This window comes from Paramisgurnus dabryanus, chromosome 1, assembly GCF_030506205.2.
Source record: "Paramisgurnus dabryanus chromosome 1, PD_genome_1.1, whole genome shotgun sequence".
Taxonomy (NCBI): Eukaryota; Metazoa; Chordata; class Actinopteri; order Cypriniformes; family Cobitidae; genus Paramisgurnus; species Paramisgurnus dabryanus.
In genome coordinates, this window is record NC_133337.1 from 12,487,888 (window position 1) to 12,510,897 (window position 23,010).

At 37.2% G+C, this 23,010-nt stretch overlaps 2 protein-coding genes across 2 annotated transcripts; both read right to left on the minus strand.

Moving 5' to 3' along the window:
- Positions 1-959: 959 nt before the first annotated feature.
- fgf23 (fibroblast growth factor 23) lies at positions 960-3,036 on the minus strand. The gene is made up of 3 exons (XM_065264435.2): positions 2,219-3,036; positions 1,778-1,881; positions 960-1,602 (listed from the first exon to the last, which is right to left on the minus strand). Exons 1-3 carry the CDS (start codon positions 2,649-2,651, stop codon positions 1,171-1,173), a joined length of 969 nt encoding a protein of 322 aa, XP_065120507.2. The 5' UTR covers positions 2,652-3,036; the 3' UTR covers positions 960-1,170.
- A 4,508-nt stretch (positions 3,037-7,544) lies between these two features.
- fgf6b (fibroblast growth factor 6b) lies at positions 7,545-13,956 on the minus strand. The gene is made up of 3 exons (XM_065264285.2): positions 12,682-13,956; positions 12,123-12,226; positions 7,545-10,599 (listed from the first exon to the last, which is right to left on the minus strand). Exons 1-3 carry the CDS (start codon positions 13,028-13,030, stop codon positions 10,423-10,425), a joined length of 630 nt encoding a protein of 209 aa, XP_065120357.1. The 5' UTR covers positions 13,031-13,956; the 3' UTR covers positions 7,545-10,422.
- Between the last annotated feature and the right edge of the window lie 9,054 nt (positions 13,957-23,010).

Consider the following 23,010-nt stretch of genomic DNA (forward strand, 5'->3'; position numbering starts at 1 on the left):
AGGCTATATATGTGCAACATTTCATGTGGTGTTCAGAAGGGGAGTGAAATAAAAACCTAGTTCTCACACTTTTACATTTTGCTATTTATCTCATGCCTTTAACATTTTAAATTTACAGTAGGCTACATATCTTTAAAATGTATAGAAAATACATTAACAACATTTTTTTCTTTTAAATCAGAGCAAGTTACAATGTAACTTAAAGGTTGGCTTTGATAAGGAAACCAAAAACAGAATGTGGAAAAGTTTAGAAGTGCTGAGACCACTGCAGATTAATGTTACTGATTGATTCTGAGGGTTCACTGTTTACCTCTAATGACAGAGATAAGAAAGTCAATGCTAAACTAAACTTCCAATGAGTTTCCAGTCCAGCCACACAAAGGCCAACCACTAACACATCATACAATACAGTGTGTAAATAAACAAAATGAAGAACAAAAAAACGTTTTCTGACACATGAATGAGATTAAACACATTTTTTTATATATAAACATTTTTATTTATTTATTTAAATAACAGAGCAGAATAAGTATGATTTTTTCCTGCACATCTAACACTTTAAGCGTCCATAAAAATACCATAAATAAAAAATGTATGTCATTAAATAAATAAATACTTTTTCTGGTTGACAATTGTTATTAAAATGTGGTGTCCAGCACCAAAGACAAATTTAGGATGGCAGGTGAAAAATAACAAACTAATATCTAAAAAAAACAATATTAGATATATATATATAAAGCACAGCAGGTGCCAAACTCTGCTCCTAGAGAGTTCAGTTCCAACCCTGCTCAAATACACCTGGTAGTAATTTTATGTGTTTCATGAAGACGCCGATAACCCGACTCAGGTGTGTTTATTGGGGCCATATGGTCTTTAGGAACGTAGTTTGACACCCCTTATTTAGATGATAAATCTGAATAATTTCTTAATTCTATTTTGATGTGTAGTTGTGCTATAAATAGCTGTGTTAAAAACAACCCAAACGGTAACCCAGAGTTGTTTTAGCTGTATTTTATCCAGATACAATGGTGGACATTAGAAATCGGGTTGTTCGTGTTTGGGTAGATTTTAAAAATATATTTTTTTTAAATATTGTGCCACACTACATCCCTTCGCTCTCCGAATCTGAGCAAAGCAGCGACGGATCCGCGGTCACCCCAAGACGCACCTTTATCCGACAATTCCTGAGATCCGAGGACTGCTGGGGTTCGTGTCGTGAAGACTCTCCCAAGGGTCATCATCTGAAGGGGAAACAAGAGTTTCTTTAGAGATGTTGCGACCTTCCGATGGCTCAAAGTCAAGGTCTCCATCGTCCTCCTGGGCCGCTCTGGAGTCAGACGCCTCGCCGCGCCGGAGCGCATTTAACGGGTCGGATGGATTCACCTGCCGATTTCTCCTCTCCCTGTGCTGCAGACGCTCCAGTGGAATGGTGTTTTTCTCTGATAGAAACACGGATGACTGGTGAAGATTTTGTCCTGCTGTATATATCTGCTTCACCCCATCCAGGTTGAGAAGTATGTTGTGCTTGGTGGAAAAGTAAACGTCTCGATTGTTTTCCAAAAGTTTGTGGTGAAAAAGACAGTCGTCCTTATTGCAAATCGTCTGGGGGAAAAGTAAAAAATAAGAAATTATTTAAGGTAAGACTATTACAATGTCCATTTTACACAATAGCCTACATTATAACTAATGTGTTATTTATTTTGTTAATGAAACATGATAAAATATCTAACCCCGAATCCCTTCTTGAAAAAAAAAGATGTTCTTAATAAATACTTACAGATGTGAAAAGAGTCCCGCCTGCGTCCATGCACAAAAACCGGTTACTTTTCACTCCAAATATTGCCAGACGGTCTCTGCTCTCCGCTTTTAATACAACAACACCTGTTGAATAACCAAATAATCAATTTATTCATAGCTCATTTTGGTAGAGCATTGCGGTAATGCACAGTACATCGCTTTGGATAAAATCTACCAAATGCATAAATGTATTGTAATATTTTGTATTGTATCGCAAGGCAAGTTTATTCACATTTTCAAAAAAAAAATCAGTAAAATAAAACAAGAGACATTTAAAATCACAATAATAAAATACAAAAATGTAATCAGGTGTTTTAAGAAATATATTTCAGACTTTTGAGTTTCCAATGTATTTACTCTTACTCTCACTTTTATCATCTTACAATATTATTCTCTTTATCATCTGAAAACTTGTACTCACTATAGGAACCCCGGTGCGTGGTTTTGCGCACATGTCCGTTCGGGCTGATCTCCATGTAGAAATTGTTCAAGTCAGAAGTTGTCTGAAGGTGAATGAATCTCCTCGGGTTCCCCCAGCTGGAGCCGAGCAGAGGAGAAGAATTTGGAGCAGCATCCGAATCTCTGAACCCCTGGAGAGCTGTGAACCACAGAGTCAGGATGGAGGAGTGCAGCATTGGCAGGTTAGAAAGTGCGCAACGCATCTTCACAGTGTCCAAAGTCACGATACGTAAAATCAATCTGGCAAACGGAAGAAGTTGTGATGCGTAAAAGTTTGTAAGTGCGCCTTTTAAACTCATCCTTTGCCAGTCCTCGCCTCCATTCTTTACGCAACACTCGTCCGCTGCGCCAGAGGATGTGAGGGGGCGGCTACAACTTGTCCACCTGTTTATCATGATGGTAATTGACCAGTAAACCCATAATGTATTTATATCTTTTTCAGTTTTGAACAGAGTGTGACTTTCTGTGTCCAGTGGTGTCTTTATTCTCAAAAACAAAACAAAAGTCAATAGAAAGCTATCTCTCGGTTTATTATTGCACGCTTATTTTAAAGGATTATCAAAATATTTATTTACTAGAAATTCCTAAATCAGTTCTCTCTATGACCAATAGCATACTGTCGCCCCCAACTGAACAGATGAAAGATTTTATTTCAACGTCTTAATTTTGTCCAGTAGATGGAGCTTGTGCCTTATTTATACTGTGTTGTGTATGCTGTGTTGTGCAGATAACAAATAAGCCCTTAGTGTAATTTAAATGTAAATGTGTAATGAAACTAAATTTTTGAATCGATATGTGAAATCTCTTTGTGTATTTTATATATACAGGTGTGTGTATATTATGTGTGTATATGTGTGTGTGTGTGTGTGTGTGTGTGTGTGTGTGTGTGTGTGTGCGTGCGTGCGTGCGTGCGTGCGTGCGTGCGTGCGTGCGTGCGTGCGTGTGTTTGTGTGTGTATAAGTGTAGCCTACAATTTGTGTATATATATAGTGAGGAAAATAAGTATTTGAACACCCTGTTATTTAGCAAGTTCTCCCACTTAGAAATCATGGAGGGGTGTGAAATGGTCAAAAATCCAGAAATCACAATGTATGATTTTTTAACAATTTATTTGTATGATACAGGTGCAAATAAGTATTTGAACACCTGAGAAAATCAATGTTAATATTTGGTACAGTTGCCTTTGTTTGCAATTACAGAAGTCAAACGTTTCCTGCAGTTTTTCACCAGGTTTGCACACACTTCAGGAGGGATTTTGGACCACTTCTCCACACAAATCTTCTCTAATTCAGTCAGGTTTCTGGCCTGTCGCTGCAAAACACAGAGTTTGAGCTCCCTCCAAAGATTCTCTATTGGATTTAGGTCTGAAGACTGGCTAGGCCACGCCAGAACCTTGATGTGCTTCTTATAGAGCCACTCCTTGGTTATCCTGGCTGTGTGCATTGGGTCATTGTCATGTTGGAAGACCTAGCCTTGACCCATCTTCAGTGCTCTAACTGAGGGAAGGAGTTAATTACCCAAAATTTCGTCATACATGGCGTCGGTCATCCTCTCCTTAATACAGTGCAGTCGCCCTGTCCCATATGCAGAAAAACACCCCCAAAGCATGATGTTACCACCCCCATGCTTCACAGTAGGGATTGTGTTCTTGGGAGGGTACTCATCATTCTTTTACCTCCAAACACGTTTAGTGGAATTGTGACCAAAAAGTTCTATTTTGGATAGAATCCTCTGGATCATCCAAATGGTGGGAAACTTAAGACGGGCCTGGACATGTGCTGGTTTAAGCAGGGGAACCTTCCGTGCCATGCATGATTTCAAACCATGACGTCTTAGTGTATTACCAACAGTAACCTTGGAAACAGTGGTCCCAGCTCTTTTCAGGTCATTGACCAGCTCCTCTTGTGTAGTTCTGGGCTGATTTCTCACCTTTCTTAGGATCATTGAGACCCCACAAGGTGAGATCTTGCATGGAGCCCCAGTCCGAGGGAGATTGACACTCATGTTTAGCTTCTTCCATTTTCTAATGATTGCTCCAACAGTGGACCTTTTTTCACCAAGCTGCTTGGCAATTTCCCCGTAGCGCTATACAGCCTTGTGGAGGTGTACAATTTTGTCTCTAGTGTCTTTGGACAGCTCTTTGGTCTTGGCCATGTTAGTAGTTGGATTCTTACTGATTGTATGAGGTGGACAGGTCTTTTTAAGCTAACGACCTCAAACAGGTGCATCTAGGATAATAAATGGAGTGGAGATGGACATTTCAAAGGCAGACTTACAGGTCTATGAGGGTCAGAATACTAGCTGATAGACAGGCTTTCAAATACTTATTTGCAGCTGTATCATACAAATAAATAGTGAAAAAATCATACATTGTGATTTCTAGATTTTTTTTAGATTATGTCTCTCACAGTGGACATGCACCTACGATGACAAGTTCAGACCCCTCCATGATTTATATATATATATATATATATATATATATATATATATATATATATATATATATATATATATATATATATATATATATATAAATAACCCACAACACATAAAAACTGTTATTGATTGTCCAAGGAACATTGTGCAGTATTAAGAATCCGGTGTAAACTGGGTTATTTTTAGTAATTCGGATATTCTGTATTGCAAACTTTCTGTTTCATGTGAAATAACTTAAAGGCAGAACTAAATTTAAAATGAACACTAAATATGTAAAGAAGTTCCGCATTTTTCATATTCTAGAAGGTGTATTTAATCTTATGACTGTACATACACCTGTCTACCAAAGAAAATTTAAATTTTCAATAATCACTTTTGAACTAATTATTTACCCAAATAGACATGACATGAAAAAGGTTTATAAATTATTTGCAAGTAGTTTATTGTACTTGTAATTTGTATAAATGATACTGTATGATGAGTGACATCCTGAATTATTTCTAGAAAAGTTCTATAATCAGTTCTGGGCACACGGTGACTCCAAACACAAACATCCCTCACTGTACTTGCATAACTCTCAGCATAATGAAAAATGTAAAACAAATATACACATGTAAAATCAAAGAAAAAACCAAAAGTTTAATTAACATCAGAAACATGATTAAATTGCTGTGCACAGCACATACGTAGAAAAAAGAAAAATATTTTAACCCAAAATATCTGTTTCCATACACAACCACAGCGTTTGTTTTCAGAAACAAATGATCATGGCCTGTTTCCTACTGTCAGAAGATTTTTGCAAAAACGAATAAATAAGGCAGAGAGTGAGTGATGTGTTCATAAAAAGGAGTGGACAAAAAAAAAAAATTCATCTCAGTGCAGGACATTCAAACAAACAAATATATACACACTCAAAAATCTGGGTTGCACAAACATGACTGATAATGAAAACGTTTTAATGAATTTTCTTTAAGAAAGTATTTAGCTTATGAGTGTAAATTAAAATATAAAAACACATTTATGTAGCTGTTTATACAATAGATAAATAATTGTCAGGTGTGCTCTGTGGTGTAAATGCCATTTTCTTCAGTTCTGTTCACCTTTAAACTTTGTAGTGTGCTATTGGAAAAGAACTAAAAATAAATAGACCAGAAGTAAAATCCAGAAGTCACACTAAATGATTAATGACCCCCTACAGGCACAGAGGTCTTCCCTTTAACTGCAATAGGTTCAGACACACCCCTTTAAAACAAAGCCATTCAAAAACAAAGACTGCAAAGCCAAGACCTGGCATCCCATTCCTAATCTCCAGTGCTGTAATCATTCTCAAACCCTCCCTGCACAAGTTCAGATTCAGACTATGACACCTAAAGCTGGTCATTTAATGAGCACATACGTTTTTCTCATGAGCTTGAGGGTCCAGCGTCTACCAGGAAACCGGTGTCTATATTCTATGCCCAATAAACATTTTTACAGCTGTTGCTATAAATCCAAGCGACGTACATCAGCAGTTGAGGTGGCTCATATTCCCAAATGTTCGGGCACATCACTCATTCTTCACAGACTGTGATCGCTATCTGGAGACAAAGTAAATAAATGGCGTATGTGACTTCCTCCAATCATCCATTCTTCGCGATCATTACTGCTCAGGATTTGAAAACATATTCAGACATATAAATTACAGATTGACCATGCAATAGACTTATTTACCACACTCATATCTCATTTATCCTTAAATTTAATGATGCATTTCACTAATCTCATTAAAGCCAGGATTAATGTTAAAATGTTTGGCACTTTGGCATTTTTGCATGCTTGGCATCGGGGTGATTATTGATAAGAAATTTGCCAATGTTAAAGCAATGACCATAAAACAAGCAACGCGGAAGGGGCGATGAAGTTTTAGCCTTTCTTTCACCCTAAAGTATTGCGTCAGTCCTGCAGTGGTCCCGTCTGACAAATTCACTGCGCTAAAAGAAGGAGGCAACCGCACAAAACTTTCCTTTTGGTAGCAAACAGTAGCAAACAAGTGCGAATACCCTGATGAGACAGCTACTGTTTTTTTGTTTGTCGAAGTCTTGTGCATGTCTATGACCTTGGACTAAAGTCGGATGGGAAACCGGAAAGATTCCCAGCACTATACTGGAATCTCAAGGCTCCCGTGCGCTGTGGTTTTTACGGGACTATCTGTATGTGAGGGAGATGTCAACAGCATGGCCTCTGCTCCTCAGGTATTCAACCCCCCAGGAGCCACATATACTTCAAACGGATTGAACAAACAAGCTAGCTGTGGTGACCCATAAAAGTCTTTCTAAAATAGCATCATTCCTTTCTAGTTCTCTTAAAAAAAAACTCTCTCATTTGGCAAACATTTGGTGACAGGCGAAAGGACTAACGAGCAAAGAGCGACCAAAATCATAAAAAATCTGTGACAGTCCCTTTGTTTGGATGCCACACAGCATCTGCCCTGTAATTATATTTGCATAGAGCACCAGCAGAGCTGACTTCCACTGCAGTGTCTCTGCAGCAACAGGGCACAGAAACACACGCCGGGCTCCACTGCCCCCTCTACCAGGACTTATTCACACACAGACGCACACACACCAGAAATAAATAAATATATACTGCACGTATTCCCTTGAATCAGATAGCGTACCATCATTGATGGCAGAGTGCAGTCTGAAACACATTTAATAACAAGCGACAAAGCTCTGTATTACTGGACTCTTTCAGTGCACAGACAGTATTTACAGGATTTTCATTGGTTTCCCCATTCACAGCAATGCTTAAAGCTTATTTTTCAAGTGCTCCTTTTGTTTAGGCAAAGTTGTGATAAGCGATAATATTTTAACCAGCCATCTTTAAAAGTTAGTGGGCAGAATCATTTTTAGTGCTCCTTTTGTTTAGGCAAACTTGTGATAAGCGATAATATTTTAACCAGCCATCTTTGAAAGTTTGTGGGCAGAATCATTTTTAGTGTCATTTTATAATTTAGGCATCAGCTGCCCTGTCTTTTTTTCATCACTTTTTCTGTTTTCTTTACAAAAAATGTGTTAATTTCCTTTGCAAAACTTAAGAAATTCTAGTCCACAAATAAATCATACAGCCTCAAAGCTCATACAGGGTAAAGGAGGTGTAATCACCACAAGAAAAAATACTGTCACCTCCAGCCACTTTAGTGTTTCCAAACTACACATGACATCGCAATTTTTGGTTGTGGCTAACACTGTGAGTCACTCTGTATTCTCAGATGAGCTCACACGCCGTTCTCTAATTTGAGAAAAGTAAAATAAAGCAGAGATGCACACCCCCTCCCCGCCCCTCTCCAGGGCCCTTGTGGGAGAGTCCCCGCGGGGCCCCGGCTAACATATCAGCCCTATTTCTGACGCCCTGGGGTGTTCAGAGCATGCATGTTAAAGGGGCGGCTTGTGGGAATGCCAAGGCACCTCAGCGCAACATGCAGCAAGAGAGATCTGCTTTCCTTTAAGTGCTCACACAAGCCCACAGCATGAAAAACAGAATTGAATATCTGCTCAAAATAAAAATAACAACACATAATGCTTGTGTCTTGCCTGAGAAATCAAAACAAAACATCTGTATGTAACTTAATGCACCCTTTTAAACCGTCCAGGTAGAGTGCTGCTTGAAATTTTGTAAACCCTACACAATTGTCTGTATTTTTGCTTTGCTATGACCTCAAACTTAATGCTATTCCTACAAGTAGACAAAGAGAACCCAATTAAACAAATGTTTGAAAAATATTAAATGTGGCTATTTATATACTGAGAAAAATTATCCATATAAAAGATCTTTGAGTGGTACAAGAATGTTTGCAATAAATGCAGCTGAATGTGTCCAGGAAGATCCTACCCTGTATCACGAAATTATGTACCTATAGTCACATAATTTTGTGAGTGTTTTCCGTGACACTGACACGTTTTTAAGCCTTTTTGCGTGAACATGTCACGTATTTCTGTTTACTTGTCACTGTCTTGTATTTTTTACTCAACTGTTTTGTCCTATTTTCAAACCATTGACACTTCAGTTTAGGGTTAGATTTAGTGTTTAGGAAGTCACTTTAAGTATTGGTTTATACCTTTATTCATGATTTATTTTTTATATTTTATGATTTTTAAACCATTGTCGCCTGGCATTAGGGTTAGAGTTGGGTTTGGGTAAGGATGTAATTTTATGTAAATCTAACCCGAAGCGACAATGGTAAGAAAATAGTACAAAACAGTTGAATAACAAATACATGACAGTGACACCTAAAGAGAAATATGTGAAATGTTCACGTAATCAGGCGGAAAAACATTTCAGTGTCATGGAAAACACTCACAAAATTTTGTGACTATAGGTACATAATTTTGTGATAATGGGTTGTAACATCAGTCATGCACATCAGCTTGGCCTTGGAGAAATTTTAACCCCTTTCTATGGCTTAAGTTCTTTGCTGACATTAGATTCTTCCACAATTTTCCATTAGATTAAGATCAAGATCAGTGTTCTGATGGAGGACTCAGGAACATTACCATTAGCTGATGTGAGAAAGGCCTTAAGTTTTACTCTGGCTTCCTTTGTGACCTCGCAGACTACTATGCGTCCTGTTCTTTGAGTGATTTTTCTTGGTTGACCACTCCTGGGTAAGGAAATAATGGTCTGAAATCTCCTCTATTTGTACACAGACTGTCTGCTTAATGGAGTCCAAACTCTATTGAGCATCATCAACTCAGATGAAGATCAGACCTTGACAGATCTCTGTTCTTTAAATAAAACATTGCGCTGACACCTGATCTTACCTTCTTAAAATGAATGGTTAATCCTAGAGGTTCAAAAACTTATGCCACTCACATAAAACTGGATCGTATTTCTCAGTAAATAAATAAAAAATGAGTATATTATTATATACTATTATTTTTGTATCATTGTTACCTGGGATCTCTTTCTCTACTTAGCATTTGTATACCCTATTTGTTGATTCTAAGACTATTGTCAGTTTAAATCAAATTTTTGTGCATATCTGTGTATAACAACTTTTCAGATCCAATTTGTGTGTCCCTTAGCACTTTTTTATTTTCCGGTTTGGTTTCTATAGCAATAACGTTGCGTGGAGGTGTTTAAAATGCTTGAGTTCATGCAGCGCTGTGCAGACTGATCGGCGTGTGACATCAAAATTAACAACATCTTAAGTGCTTACGTTTTACGTGGAGTGAGAATGTGAAATAGGTAAAAAGCTACGCCAAATCCATACAAAGTGTAAATCAGATTTCTTGTGTTTGTTTGTTTTTGCTATTCCACATGCTAAATATTATCAGATATGTATAAAAATCTGATTTGGACTGACAGTGTGAACAAGGTCTAAAGGTTTACAAACTTTCAAGCACCATTGTAGCTCTTTGAGGTAATAAAAATGTAATTACACGGTTAATAAGCCAAGGAGGTCTTCATCATCCACCCAAAGTCTATTCCAATCTTGGCAAGCACCGGACTACAGACAGGAAGGCTGAGAAACCTCCACATTCATAATCGAAAATGTGAAAATAAAAGACGGAAGCAGCGATGAATAGCGTACTCAAGGGTTTCTAATAAAAAGCTGACCTATTCAAATATACATATAAAAAGAATGAGTACTATTATGGTGATGTTCTTGCAGTTCCTTGTATTGTCATTGGACAGTTGTCAGATCTCTCAAGAGACCAGTGCAAAGGAAGAATTATTGCGAGAGTCAGCTCATATTCGAGGGAGAAAGTGAGTGACAGTCATAGCAGTGGTGGCTCTGTTGCCTCGCTTCACTCGACCATGCTTGCTGAGAGCGATGTAGAATCCCTTGTAAACGGAGGACTCGTATGCATTGTAGTTATTTGGCAGCAGAGTCTCTTTGAACTTGCACTCGTCTTTAAAGACGTTCTGAAAAAGAAAAGAAGAGGTGTTAAGATCATTATAAAATTAAAAGTGTAGTCATAGCAGAGACCGATGCACAATCAATAATACAAATAGTGCTTTTTGTATTAGTGCTATGAAAACATTAAATAAAAGCATGAACTACAACAGAAAGGGTGCATATTAAAGACTGCTATAATCTGCTCATGTTAAAGCAAATAAACACTTCTTGTCCAATTAAGAGGTTTTATGACCTGAAAAACAGGAATCATATTGGGCAAATTTAGAAATGGTAGGTATGTCCAACTCAATTTAAGTAGAAAATCCTTTATTAAACAGACATATTTCATCTCTGAGCTAAATAGGTGATAAATTTTTTATTTGATCATAATGATCACTTGCTAGACCTATTTCAGCAGATGCAGAACTTGCTGCAGTTTTGAATTAAGCAGTTATCTGCCCATTGTCCCCTAGGAACAAGTGTTGCATTGCGTTTTACACACCTATATTGAAACTTCTGCCAAGACTGCTGTATCTAAGTTAACAAATTACTTTTAAAACTCAGTTAACACTTTACATCAGTCTCCATGTCACATATATTTAGTAGAAAATGTTTATTATGGGGGTTATTAAAAAAAAATAATTACACACATGTATATGCATATTATGTGTGTGCGTGCGCTGATGTTTGTTACTGTAATTCATTTATTTAATTCTACCACCAAAAACACTAATAATTATGTTCAATAACAAAAGCAAGCAGCTCCAAAATCATTTCAAATTAAGCACACATAGTGTATTGGTATTTTTCCCTACACATTCTAAAAAGAAGGGTACAGAAAATGTCATTGGGGTGGTACCCTTTCAAAAAGTACACTTTTGTACCTTAAGGGTGCATATTAGTACATCAAAGGCACATATTTGTACCTCATAGATACACCTCATTTTTTGATAGTATACTTGTGAACATATTAAGTGCTATTTAACATTGTAATATATGAACAGAATAAATTAGGCCTGTTACGTTTTTCTACATTATAGACGTGACCATGATGGGCATTTATATTATCGCACGTGTGACGACCCATGATAAAAAATAACTACCACTCATGCCGCTGCCCTCGGCTATTTAAACAGAACAATGCGTTTGTTAATAGGTTTAATGCGAGTCATTAGAAAGCATATGGTCTTTGGCACCGTGCCTGGATTTAATGTACCCTGTAGGATACATTTATCAATTTGCATTGCAGCTGTGGCAAACGTCTCGGTTCAACAAAGCAGACAATTTTATATTTATACTGATAGATAACTGAATGCAGCACTCAGCCATGCACTCCTATACCATTGTAACCCTATTATTAGTCGCGCCACCGCCATACGTGCCAAATGCACAGATCATCAATTACTTTCAAATGAACGAAGGACTATGTTGAGAAACATCACCTGTTTACACTCAGTGTTCAATTTCTTTATGGATGCAAATGTTTGGTCATCGCGCGGACGCGAGGAGAGGCAAGAATGAAAGAAAAGAGTTGCGCAAACGCACTTACCGTTCCGTACATCCTTCCTCTGCTATTCATTGCGACAAACAACTCGCTTTTCACACCATACAGGCTAACCACTCCTCTGGACACGGTGGAAATCTCAATTAGACCTGATCAAACAAAACAACTATGTTACACAGAATTAAGCGGCTCCGGATGACGCTGCTCCAAAACAACAAGGCATGCGGTGGGTGGAACCCCTGCAGGTGTCAATTGTGGATGCGCACATACTGTAGCCTTTCCCTTTAACAAGATTATTTCTCATGCGCATCATCACCCAAATGATAATCATCATCCCTCACTTTCAGGCGTGCATGTTATAACGCTTTTGGGCCGCAGAAGGAGCCGGTGTAAAAATAAGCTGGCGTCTATATCTGTCCCAGCATTCATGTCATGTTTAAGCCCGGGACAGATATTTAGCACTAAGGGATACTATGTTTTTAATAGATTTGTATTTGCTTCAAAAGACACCTGACTCGGTAAGCACACACATACAGAATAAAAGCTCACTGCAATGGAGCTGTCCGCTATAGAGTCATATTATGATTGCATTACATGAACTCACTGTACTGGTTCTCATTATGTACACCGTTTATCTTGCCGTCTGGGAGGACCTGAAGGTGAAACCCGATGCCTACATTGCAGTACAACCTCCGCACTCTTTTGATGCCCAGCAAATAGTCGTTCTCCCAGTTTTGCTCTGGTTTCTCTCCAGAGATTCCCAGCATGGAGCGGGAGAAGAGGGTCTCCCATCGCTTCTCCAGTAAAGTTGTACTATTAGTCCTACTTGGAAGCGGACTGGAGGACGCAGTCCCAACTAGGAGCAATCCCAAGAGCAGAATAGCAGTCCTTGGCCAGTGTTGCGCGTTGGCCTCGCAGGACATACTGATGAGGGACCTTTGCGCAATGGCCATCCGGTTTACCTTCGGGGCACGTGGTCAAAATTAATGGCACTAAAAATACCACTCTTCTAGTTTTTCTTCCTTCGGCATGGTGGTGCAAGCTTATTTTAGCGAGGCAGGTCAGGACTTCGGGCATGCGACGGTGGCCCGAGAAGAGAGCGGCAGAGGAGCGTGGAGAGAGCGCGACACAACTTGGGGTGGCGGTTAATGTGGTGATGACCATGTTGTGCAGCTCCAAAGCCCCGGGTCGTGGAGAATGCCACTCATCAAAATCCCTATCTCACCTCAACAGACACCTTCATCCTTACATGACATCATATCAGGGGAGGGGGGAGAAGAGAGAGAGAGTGAGTGAGAGAGAGGGAGGGAGAGAGAGAGAGAGAGAGAGAGAGAGATAGAGAGAGAGAGTTGCAAGCGTCAACTGCTCCGTACTGCAAACGCTGTTTGTCTGATGATGGGACGCTGCTGTCACTCCACATATGAAATGGGGGTCGCATGCTGAACCTTATTGGACGCCTTGCGCTCGATCATGGGATGCGATGGGTACTATAGCAGCGCCCAAATCGGGACGGTGGTCATATGTCTGACAGCCCTGCTTCCTTATTTAGAAGGATGGTGTAAAAACAGTCCAGTTGTCACCGGAGAGCAATGGCACCCCTTTCTGCCACCTCGCAAGCTGTTTGTGTTGAAAGTTTACGCAACGACCTTATTCCAGAATATTGCGCTCCTTCGGTGCGTGCCGATCATAACTTTCTTCGTGATTCCATTGGAGATATGTTCCCATCTTCCGAGAGGCTGCCTCTCCTGATGTCACGGCGATGATGCTGGGAAAACGCTCTTTCTCGAGAATGCTCGGACCGCGCGTATACTGCGCGTCAACAGATGCTGCGCCTCATTTACGCGCTTCCTCAGGTGCGCATAGAGTACAGTTAAGCAGAATTGCGGCAAAGCTTGGGGAGGCGCTATTGTTGGCTGTAAATGAGCCAATCATATTATTTTGACAATTTGAGGGGGGTTAAATACAGAATAAGCTACATTTCCTTAACGACATTCAATTACATAACTAATTCCATCAATTAATTACAAATACATTTTAATGACAGGCTCCAAAATTCCAATAAAAAACATAATGAATTCTTAATTCATCAAGATTTAATGATTCAAATAGTTTAGAATCCCATGCTGTATGTTGCCCCTAGAAAAAAGAAAGGCGCATGTGATAAAGTTGTTCAAAAAAAGGCTTTGATCTATTACAGTACATTTACCAATGAAACACAGACGTATTGATTGATAGCTGTCAGTCAGTAGAGCAAGCTGACCTAAGAAATGCATTGCTTGGCAGTAAAATTAAGCCATGAACATTTGTAGCTGAGTAGGTAGCAATTATGTTCTGCATTCAGGCACAAGCTGTCTTAAAAAAGCCCACACACCTTACAAAACAGAGTCTAATTAGCAAAGCGATCTTAAATCAATAGCTAAAGGCCAGAACGGTTCTGACCCTGTCAAAAGCGTTTAGGTGCAGGTCTGTTATCAGCACCTGCACGATCAGCCCACCATCAATGATGTCAACAGGAAATTACTGAGCATGGCACAAACCTTTATGTCAATAAGGTTTGCCTTGAAGTTTTGTTACGATGTATTAAAAATAATCTGACTATACATCACATTAAACTTGATCTGTCAAACCGTTACAATAGACCCCCAGTAGCACAATTCACATTGCTTCCGCACATCTGTGCAATTAACAGAGCAAAACCAGATCAAAGCACAAACGTGTGCGAGATTTAGCATTCAGCTGTCACTACCTCTCATGTTCAGACAGATAATGACACACCCAACATCTGCTGCACATCACTTCAGTTTACCTCCGATCAGATTGAAAAGCCTGTGACTCATTCAATGAGAAAAAGTCTTGAAGAATAAATTACTCCATTACAGTTAGTATTTGTTTAGAGTAAAAGAGTCAATAGTACTTTAGCAGCATCTTATTGTCTAAAGCAAACAAATGGACTGAAGAGGCAGAAACATGACAGTAGGATACTGTGTACATAAATGGTAATGTTTAAAATGATCAAAATCAGCATCTTTAAATAAACTAGTCAGTCCTGTAATCATATTAACTGTTTCTTGGTGTCCTCAGTATGGATACACACACAACCCAATCAAAAATTTCTATTAAATATAATTATATTCCACATTTACGAATGTACATTCTCTATCTCTCCCCCTTCTCACATGCACAATATAATTGTTATGAATTACACAGTCATTCCATGGGGCTTTGTACAAGGTGGGGATGTAAAAGACCACGTAACTAGATCAGCTGTGGTTTCAAACCCTTTCAATTAAATTTTTATTAAGGTGGGTTTAAATGGTATCGACACGACAGCTGAGGAGAGCCACTGAAATCCAAAACAGAATTACTCACACATGACATCAGGAACATCAGTGGACATTTAGCATTCAACACACTGTACAAATGACATTCAGTACCATCAAGCAGCTGTGCTGTGGTACCATACTGATAAAAGCATTTACTCTATTTTAACTCATACTAAAGAGTCTATTTGAGAATAAAGGGTGTTAAAGTGTCCGGTGCAGTGACAAAGATGGATATGTGCCCATGTTGGTGCTGACACAGCTGATCAATAATTCAACATGGAAAAGTGGCACTACAGCCTTTTTTATTTTTCCTAAAAAGCACAAAGAAGTCACTCCCAGTCCTCCTAGGGCTGTAAATTATTGATTGTAATAAAGTGGTCAAAAGGTCTCATTCTCCAAGATGTCTTTTATTCCTTCTTTGAAAATAAAAGAGATTACATATTATTTTGTATTTAGCACTGCCCTAAGCTTTGACAAAGCAGATATTTACTTAAAAATGCTGCGTTATTTTCAACCCAGCGTTGAGTCAATGGGAATGAACCCAATCCGTTGGCTTGTAATTTGCTGGTATGTTTTATCCTATTGCTGGGTTAAATATACACATGGTCTGGGTTAAATTAACCCAGTAGCTGGGTTTGTTCCTTTTTGACACAAAACTGGGTTGAAAAAACCCAGCAGTTTTTAAAACGTAACTATATCACAAGGACATTTCACAAGTCTTTTTTAAGATGTGTCCCCAGAGTACATATGTGACGTTGTAGCTTAAAATACCATATAGATCATTTATTATAGCATGTTAAAATTGCCCCTTTGTAGATGTGAGCGAAAATGTGCCGTTTTTGGATGTGTCCTTTTAAATGCAAATGAGCTGATCTCTGCACTAAATGGCAGTGCCGTGGTTGGATAGTGCAATTTAAGGGGAAGTATCCCCTTCTGACCTCACAATGGGAGCCAAATTTCAAGTACTTATTTTTTCACATGCTTGAAGAGAATGGTTTACCAAAACTAAGTTACTGGGTTCATCTTAATCACATTTTCTAGGTTGATAGAAGCACTGGGGACCCAATTATAGCACTTAAACATGAAAAAGTCAGATTTTCATGATATGTCCCCTTTAACTATCCACTGCACTGTAAAAAGTTAACAACTGGGTTTTGCAAGTCCATTCAACCTAATATATAAAAATTTTTCCTGTAAAAAGTTGACATAACTTTAACAAAAATGGGTTAAAATTGTTTAACTTAAAGTAACAAAAAATATTGATTTGACACAAATTTTGACATTTTTTACAGTGATGTTTGTATCCTTTTGTAAAACTTTTGTGTCTTTAAATTGTCCTGAGTTGCAAAGCCAGAGCAATATCTATTGTGTAGCACATGTATTATTTCAAAAATACACTCCAAAAAATACTGATTCTTTCAACCCAATTGCATCAAATATAATAATTTTTTTTATGTAACCCAGTCGTCCGTTTTTGACCCAATGCAATGCAATAAACATATCAATAACTATTTTGATTTAAAAAAATGATTTAGTCTTTTTCAATAAAAAACATCTTCTGCAGGAATATGCAAAGGGTTATGGATACCTTGCATTATCATAAAGGTTATATGTTTGAACAGTAAATATAAAGTAGTGCCTGCAGTGGTAAGGTTTCACTGGGGCAGGGTTTTTATGTGCCAGGCTGAGTTGCAAGTACAGCACTAAAAGCACATTGTGTTCATGAGCTGTCAGAAACTCAGAGAGGAGGCTGTTTCTCAGAGTATTTGACCCCTGCCGAAAGCAGGAACTCACTGTTACTACCACTGATCCTCACAACAGAATGACTCAGGCAAAAACTACTGTCTAGTGTCTACCAAATAAATGAAGGTCACTTCAGTTTTGCTGGGCAAGATCAGAATCTTGATTATTTTCATGTTTTTAGGCTTTTTGTGCTGTTGAGAACAGCATACTGAATTTGCAAACTAAAAAGTGCACAGTCATTTTGATTGTCTACAAAATCCCATCTTGTACCGTACACTATACCGAATGAGTCCCTGCGTGACATTAAGCTATACAGTAAGTATTGATTGTCCTCTATGTGCTCTGATCTGCATCTGAGAACAGAGAAACCACTAGAAGCCACTTAATCTACCACAAGTGCAAGTGGCATCCCTTACGAAAAAGAAGTTTATTCAAGTGTGCTATAAGTATACTTCTTTTAAACTTAAAATAAAAAAGTATACTTTCAGTTTACTTTTTATGTACCTCTCTAAAATGTACTTTAGGTACTTCTCAGAAATATACTTAAATTGTACTAAAGTATACTTGACCTATACTGACCGAAATGTCTAAGTATATTTGGCCTATACTTGTTTACTGACATATACTTAACAGTATTAAGTAAAAATGCAACAACGAAAGCTACATCAAGAAAGCTGCAAAAAGCCATATGAATAGCCCTGGTAAAAAATAAATATACTTTATTGTATTTCAAGTATATTTAACTTAGCATGTACCAACTTTTAATATATTGAAAGTATGCTTACAACATATTTGCTTACAATTAAACTTTTAATATATTTCAAAATAATTATAATTTAATATATTTTCTAAAAGTATACTTTAAAAAATATACTTGGAGTTAAAGTTCTGTGCAATTTTTAAAGTATACTAATTTGAACTTATTTTAAAGTTTATTTTAGGTATACTTTATCTGTTAAAGTTATCATTATAATAATGCACTGACAGCATATTTATAAAATACATTATTTAGCATCCTTTAGAAACAGTATATTTTAAGTAAATTTTGAAAGTATATGTAGTGTACAGTACAAATGTGTATTATCTTCATGGAGAATCTTTAGTGTTAGTAAACTAGTAGGTTATTAATTTGGTGCTGCAGGTATACTTGCAAGTATTCTTTTACTATACTTTTAGTTAACTAGTGTACTCATACTGAAAGTGTACATGCAAGTGTTCTGTTAGTGTACTCTTAGTAAACTAGTAAGTTACTAATTGTGTGCTGCAGGTATACTTGCAAGTATTCTTTTACTTTACTTTTAGTTAACTAGTGTACTCATACTGAAAGTGTACATGCAAGTGTTCTGTTAGTGTACTCTTAGAAAACTAGTAAGTTACTAATTGTGTGCTGCAGGTATACTTGCAAGTATTCTTTTACTATACTTTTAGTTAACTAGTAGTTTACTACTCAACTTTACTTTAAGTGAACTTAACATCATACTATAAATATATATATATATATATATATATATATTGCACTTAAAGTACAATAAATTGTTCCTGTGTATTAATTTTTATACCTGACATATACCTTAATTGTACTTTCAATTTGAAGCTAAATCTTTCGTATGCTATCAGTGAGATAATCAAACAATAAAAAAAGAAAAAAAATATATATATAATGGGACACTACAGTGGACACTGTAGAAATTGTGAGTAAAAAAAGGAATGGAATAATTTGCAAATCTCATAAATTTATATTTTATTCACAATAGAATATAGACTATCTCTGCCCATCTTGACTTCTGAGAGGCACTGCCACACTTTTTATACCCAATCATGTTGCCAATTAAGTTGCAAATTGGTCCTTTAGTTGTTCCTTATGTACATTTAACTTTTATACTCTTATTGCTACCTGTCCCAACTTTTTTTGGAATGTGTAGCTCTCATAAAATCCAAATTGAGCCAATATTTGGCATGACATTTCAAAATGTCTCACTTTCAACATTTGATATGTTATCTATATTCTATTGTGAATAAAATATAAGTTTATGAGATTTGTAAATTATTCCATTCCTTTTTTACTCACAATTTCTACAGTGTCCCAACTTTTTTCTGATTTGAGGTTGTATATATATCTATATATATGGCTGAACCCCCTGAATATTAACTTTCGTTCTGGACTCCATTTCCCATAATCCCGCATGCCTGGACTGATTAATCTGCACCTGAAACTCATTGGACAGCCTATATAAACTTTCTGGAAACATTCAGTCAGTCCAAAGTCTTGATTTGTACCGGCTGTCATTGCTGAGCCGTTTGCCTGCCTGCATATCCATCTGTATTTATTGATCTTTATTTGTTTTACCCGGTTTATGAGTATGTTGCCTGCCCTGACCCTTTTGCCTGTTTCACGACTACGAGATTTGCCTGCCTTACATTGCTGTGTTTGCTGTTGTTTGACCTTGCCTGTTGGAATATGAGTGTGTTTAATAAAAACCTGCAGATGGATCCTCAGTGTCAAAGTGCTTTGTTACACAAGCAGTATACAATAAGTTACATACTAGGCATGGGCCGATTACCGGTTTCAAGGTATACCGAGGTTTAAAACAGTCAAGGTTTCAAAACCACTAAAATGTTCTGTGATACCGTCTCCAAGGTATGAGCTGTGCTTATACAAAATTCATTAAATCATGAAGTCATGTGATTGATTTGATGTTTACATTTAATATATATTACGAAAATATTATATATGTTTTGAAAGCATATTATAATTTAAAGGCTTTATTGTACCTGGCATTTGAAAATAACACATTGTAGTGTTGCAATGGCAATACCGCAACACCGTGAAACCGTGGTATTTTTGCTAAAGGTTATCATACCGCCAGAATCTTATACCGGCCCATGCCTATTACATACTAGTTTACTAAGAGTACACTAACAGAACACTTCTGCATGTACACTTGAAGTATATGACTAATAAACTACTAGTTAACTAAAAGTATATTAAAAGAACACTTGGAAGTATACCTGCAGCACATAATAAGTAACCTACTAGTTAACTAAGAGTACACTAACAGAACACTTGCATGTACACTTTCAGTATATGACTAGTAAACTACTAGTTAACTAAAAGTATATTAAAAGAACACTTGGAAGTATACCTGCAGCACACAATAAGTAACTTCTGGTTTACTAAGAGTACACTAACAGAATATTTGCATGTACACTTGAAGTATAAGTCTAGAAAACTACTAGTATACTCATGAGTTCACTTGCATTACAAATGAAGAACTAATTGTGCACTAGTTGTACACTTAAAGTTGACTACTCTTACACTTATAGTACACTTAGAAGTATACTTTTATATACTAAAAGTGGGCCAATTTAGTCCCAAGCGGTATTCAAGCAGTACACTTACAAGTATACTACTAGAACATAAATGTTAGTACACTTACTACATAAAGTATACTTAAAACTATACTCCAACATTACTTAAGTATACTTAATAAAATTAACTTGAAGTGTACTTCTTTTTCGTAAGGGATCATGCAAATTGATTAGTTCACAACAATGAAAATTCATAATTTACCTCACAAACCAAATCAATATAATTTGTGATGAATCATTTAGATTAATTTTGTAAAAAGGGTCAATTGTTAAGCTCCAAGTAAAACAAATAATTGAGACTGTAATCTTATTAGTTTTATAGCATGATCTTTTTATGAGATTAGAAGCGACATGAACTTGTGAAACAATAAATCATAAATAAATGCGAGTTTTCACATCGCAATTTGTTTATGAATCTTATAAACATGCTGATAAAAGACTTGTATGGACCACTTTCACAATACTTTTATAGCACTTTATTGTTGTTTTGGACCTTGATAGCCTCGGTTCTCATTAGGTTTTATTAAATGTGAAAACGGCACTGCTGAGCTTAGATTTAAACCCAAAACCGTGGATACATATAAAGCTTTATATTGGGAATGACTTCTTTGCATATAATGTGCTACACGAGTAACTAAAGAGACCAATTTAGACCGAGAACATTTTTGTTTTTAGTTTTATTTTTGTCCAACGATGAAAAAAACATAGTGATGTCAGCCGAGGATTTCTGCTGACTCAACAAACCACAAGGCCAGCAGTCCCCCGGCGTCTCCCGAACTCTACACCAACACCAGCTCCCTCTGCCCAGCCCTGAAATGACAAGCATTCTTTACATATTCTCAGTCCCAACAAGCAAGAAAGGTGTTGCCGGCACTGATGCGGTCGTGAGGTGGGCGTATACACCTCTTTCCATTTTGTCATACCATTCTCAAGACAAGTGTTTGGGGCTTCAAGTGAGCCCCCAGTGAGCCCTCAAGTGAGCACATAGTAACTGAGGGTATCAGGGCAATTAGTGAGGGACCAGACACACAAAGTGTGCAGTGGGAGTGACTCATCTATAACACTGAGTTTGTCCCTGTGCCAATAAAGCACTGCAGCAACGGCCATTTACATATTAAATGTATCATTACTGAGACAGTAACTACACCCATACATTAATCATCATTACAGGCAGGCAGGGAGGCAACACAACGTTTCTCTAAACAAATGAGTCTCTAGAGGAACATCACATCGTTTCTCTCAGCATATTAAAATAGCACGAGAAGTTATCTATCTGAATAGCATTAGAAAGACAGACTTTGGTATTAAGCAAGCAACATTTGCATTACTGAACCTGCAAAATATGTACCCTTATGCTGCCCAAATAATACTGCAAGAATAAACGTGTCAGAACATCTTAGTCTTGAAAGATAAATCGTTTTATTCTTTGTCATGTATTTTTTATCGCCCTCTTCTGGTGTAAAAAACAGAAGGCATCTATCCTGTGTAATGGCTATCAATTTACTGCATTGCAGCACTGGGACATTGTCACTCATTTTGGCAGGGTGTCTGCACAGATCTCACCCACAGAAGAACCGACGTTGAACCAAAAAGTTGTTCTTGATGTCCTTAATGTCCTGTATTTACTTTGGAAATAAAGAAAGTCTGCATTAGTCCATAAACAACACTTAACAGTACCAAGTTTCTTCATAAAATATTTAATCAATTCATAATAATGAAAAACAAACATGCACATTTGTGTGCCATGCTCAGCAAAAGTGAGTTCAGAAAAGCAGAGGAACGTTATTCAGAAGCTTAAACACGTTCAATAGATAAAATCAGATTATAAAGTTCACTCTGCAATGCTGAATCCATTGTGTCTCAGATGTAAGACTGCAGTGGAAATCTTTATACTTGTGTGATAGGTTACACTGAACAAAACTGCACAAAATAAACTAGTTTCCTGAAGATTCAAGATCACTCATAACTACACATGATCCTACAAATAGACTAGTTCATGAGAAAATACCTAGTGATTATAATAATCTGTGTTGTTATAAAGTTTGTAATGGGATTGAGTAGACATTTGTTGTAATAGCTTGACACTATTCAGTTGAATTCCAACAAAAGCAAACCTCAGTTGTGACATGTTAAAATGTTAATTTTTGAAGTGTTCTTAAAGGGACACTCCATTTTTTTTGAAAATATGCTAATTTTCTGAGTTAAACATTTAATTTTTACCATTTTGGAATTCCTTCAGCTGATCTCCGGGTCTGGCGCTACCACTTTTAGCATAGCTTAGCGCAATCCATTGAATCTGATTAGACCATTAGCATCACGCTCAAAAAATAACCAAAGAGTTTTGATATTTTTCCTATTTAAAGCTTGACTCTTCTGTAGTTACATTGTGTACTAAGACCAACGGAAAATTACAAGTTGCGAATTTCTATGCAGATATGGCTAGGAACTATACTCTCATTCTGGCATAATAATCAAGGTTTTTGCGCCTCCTGCAGCCA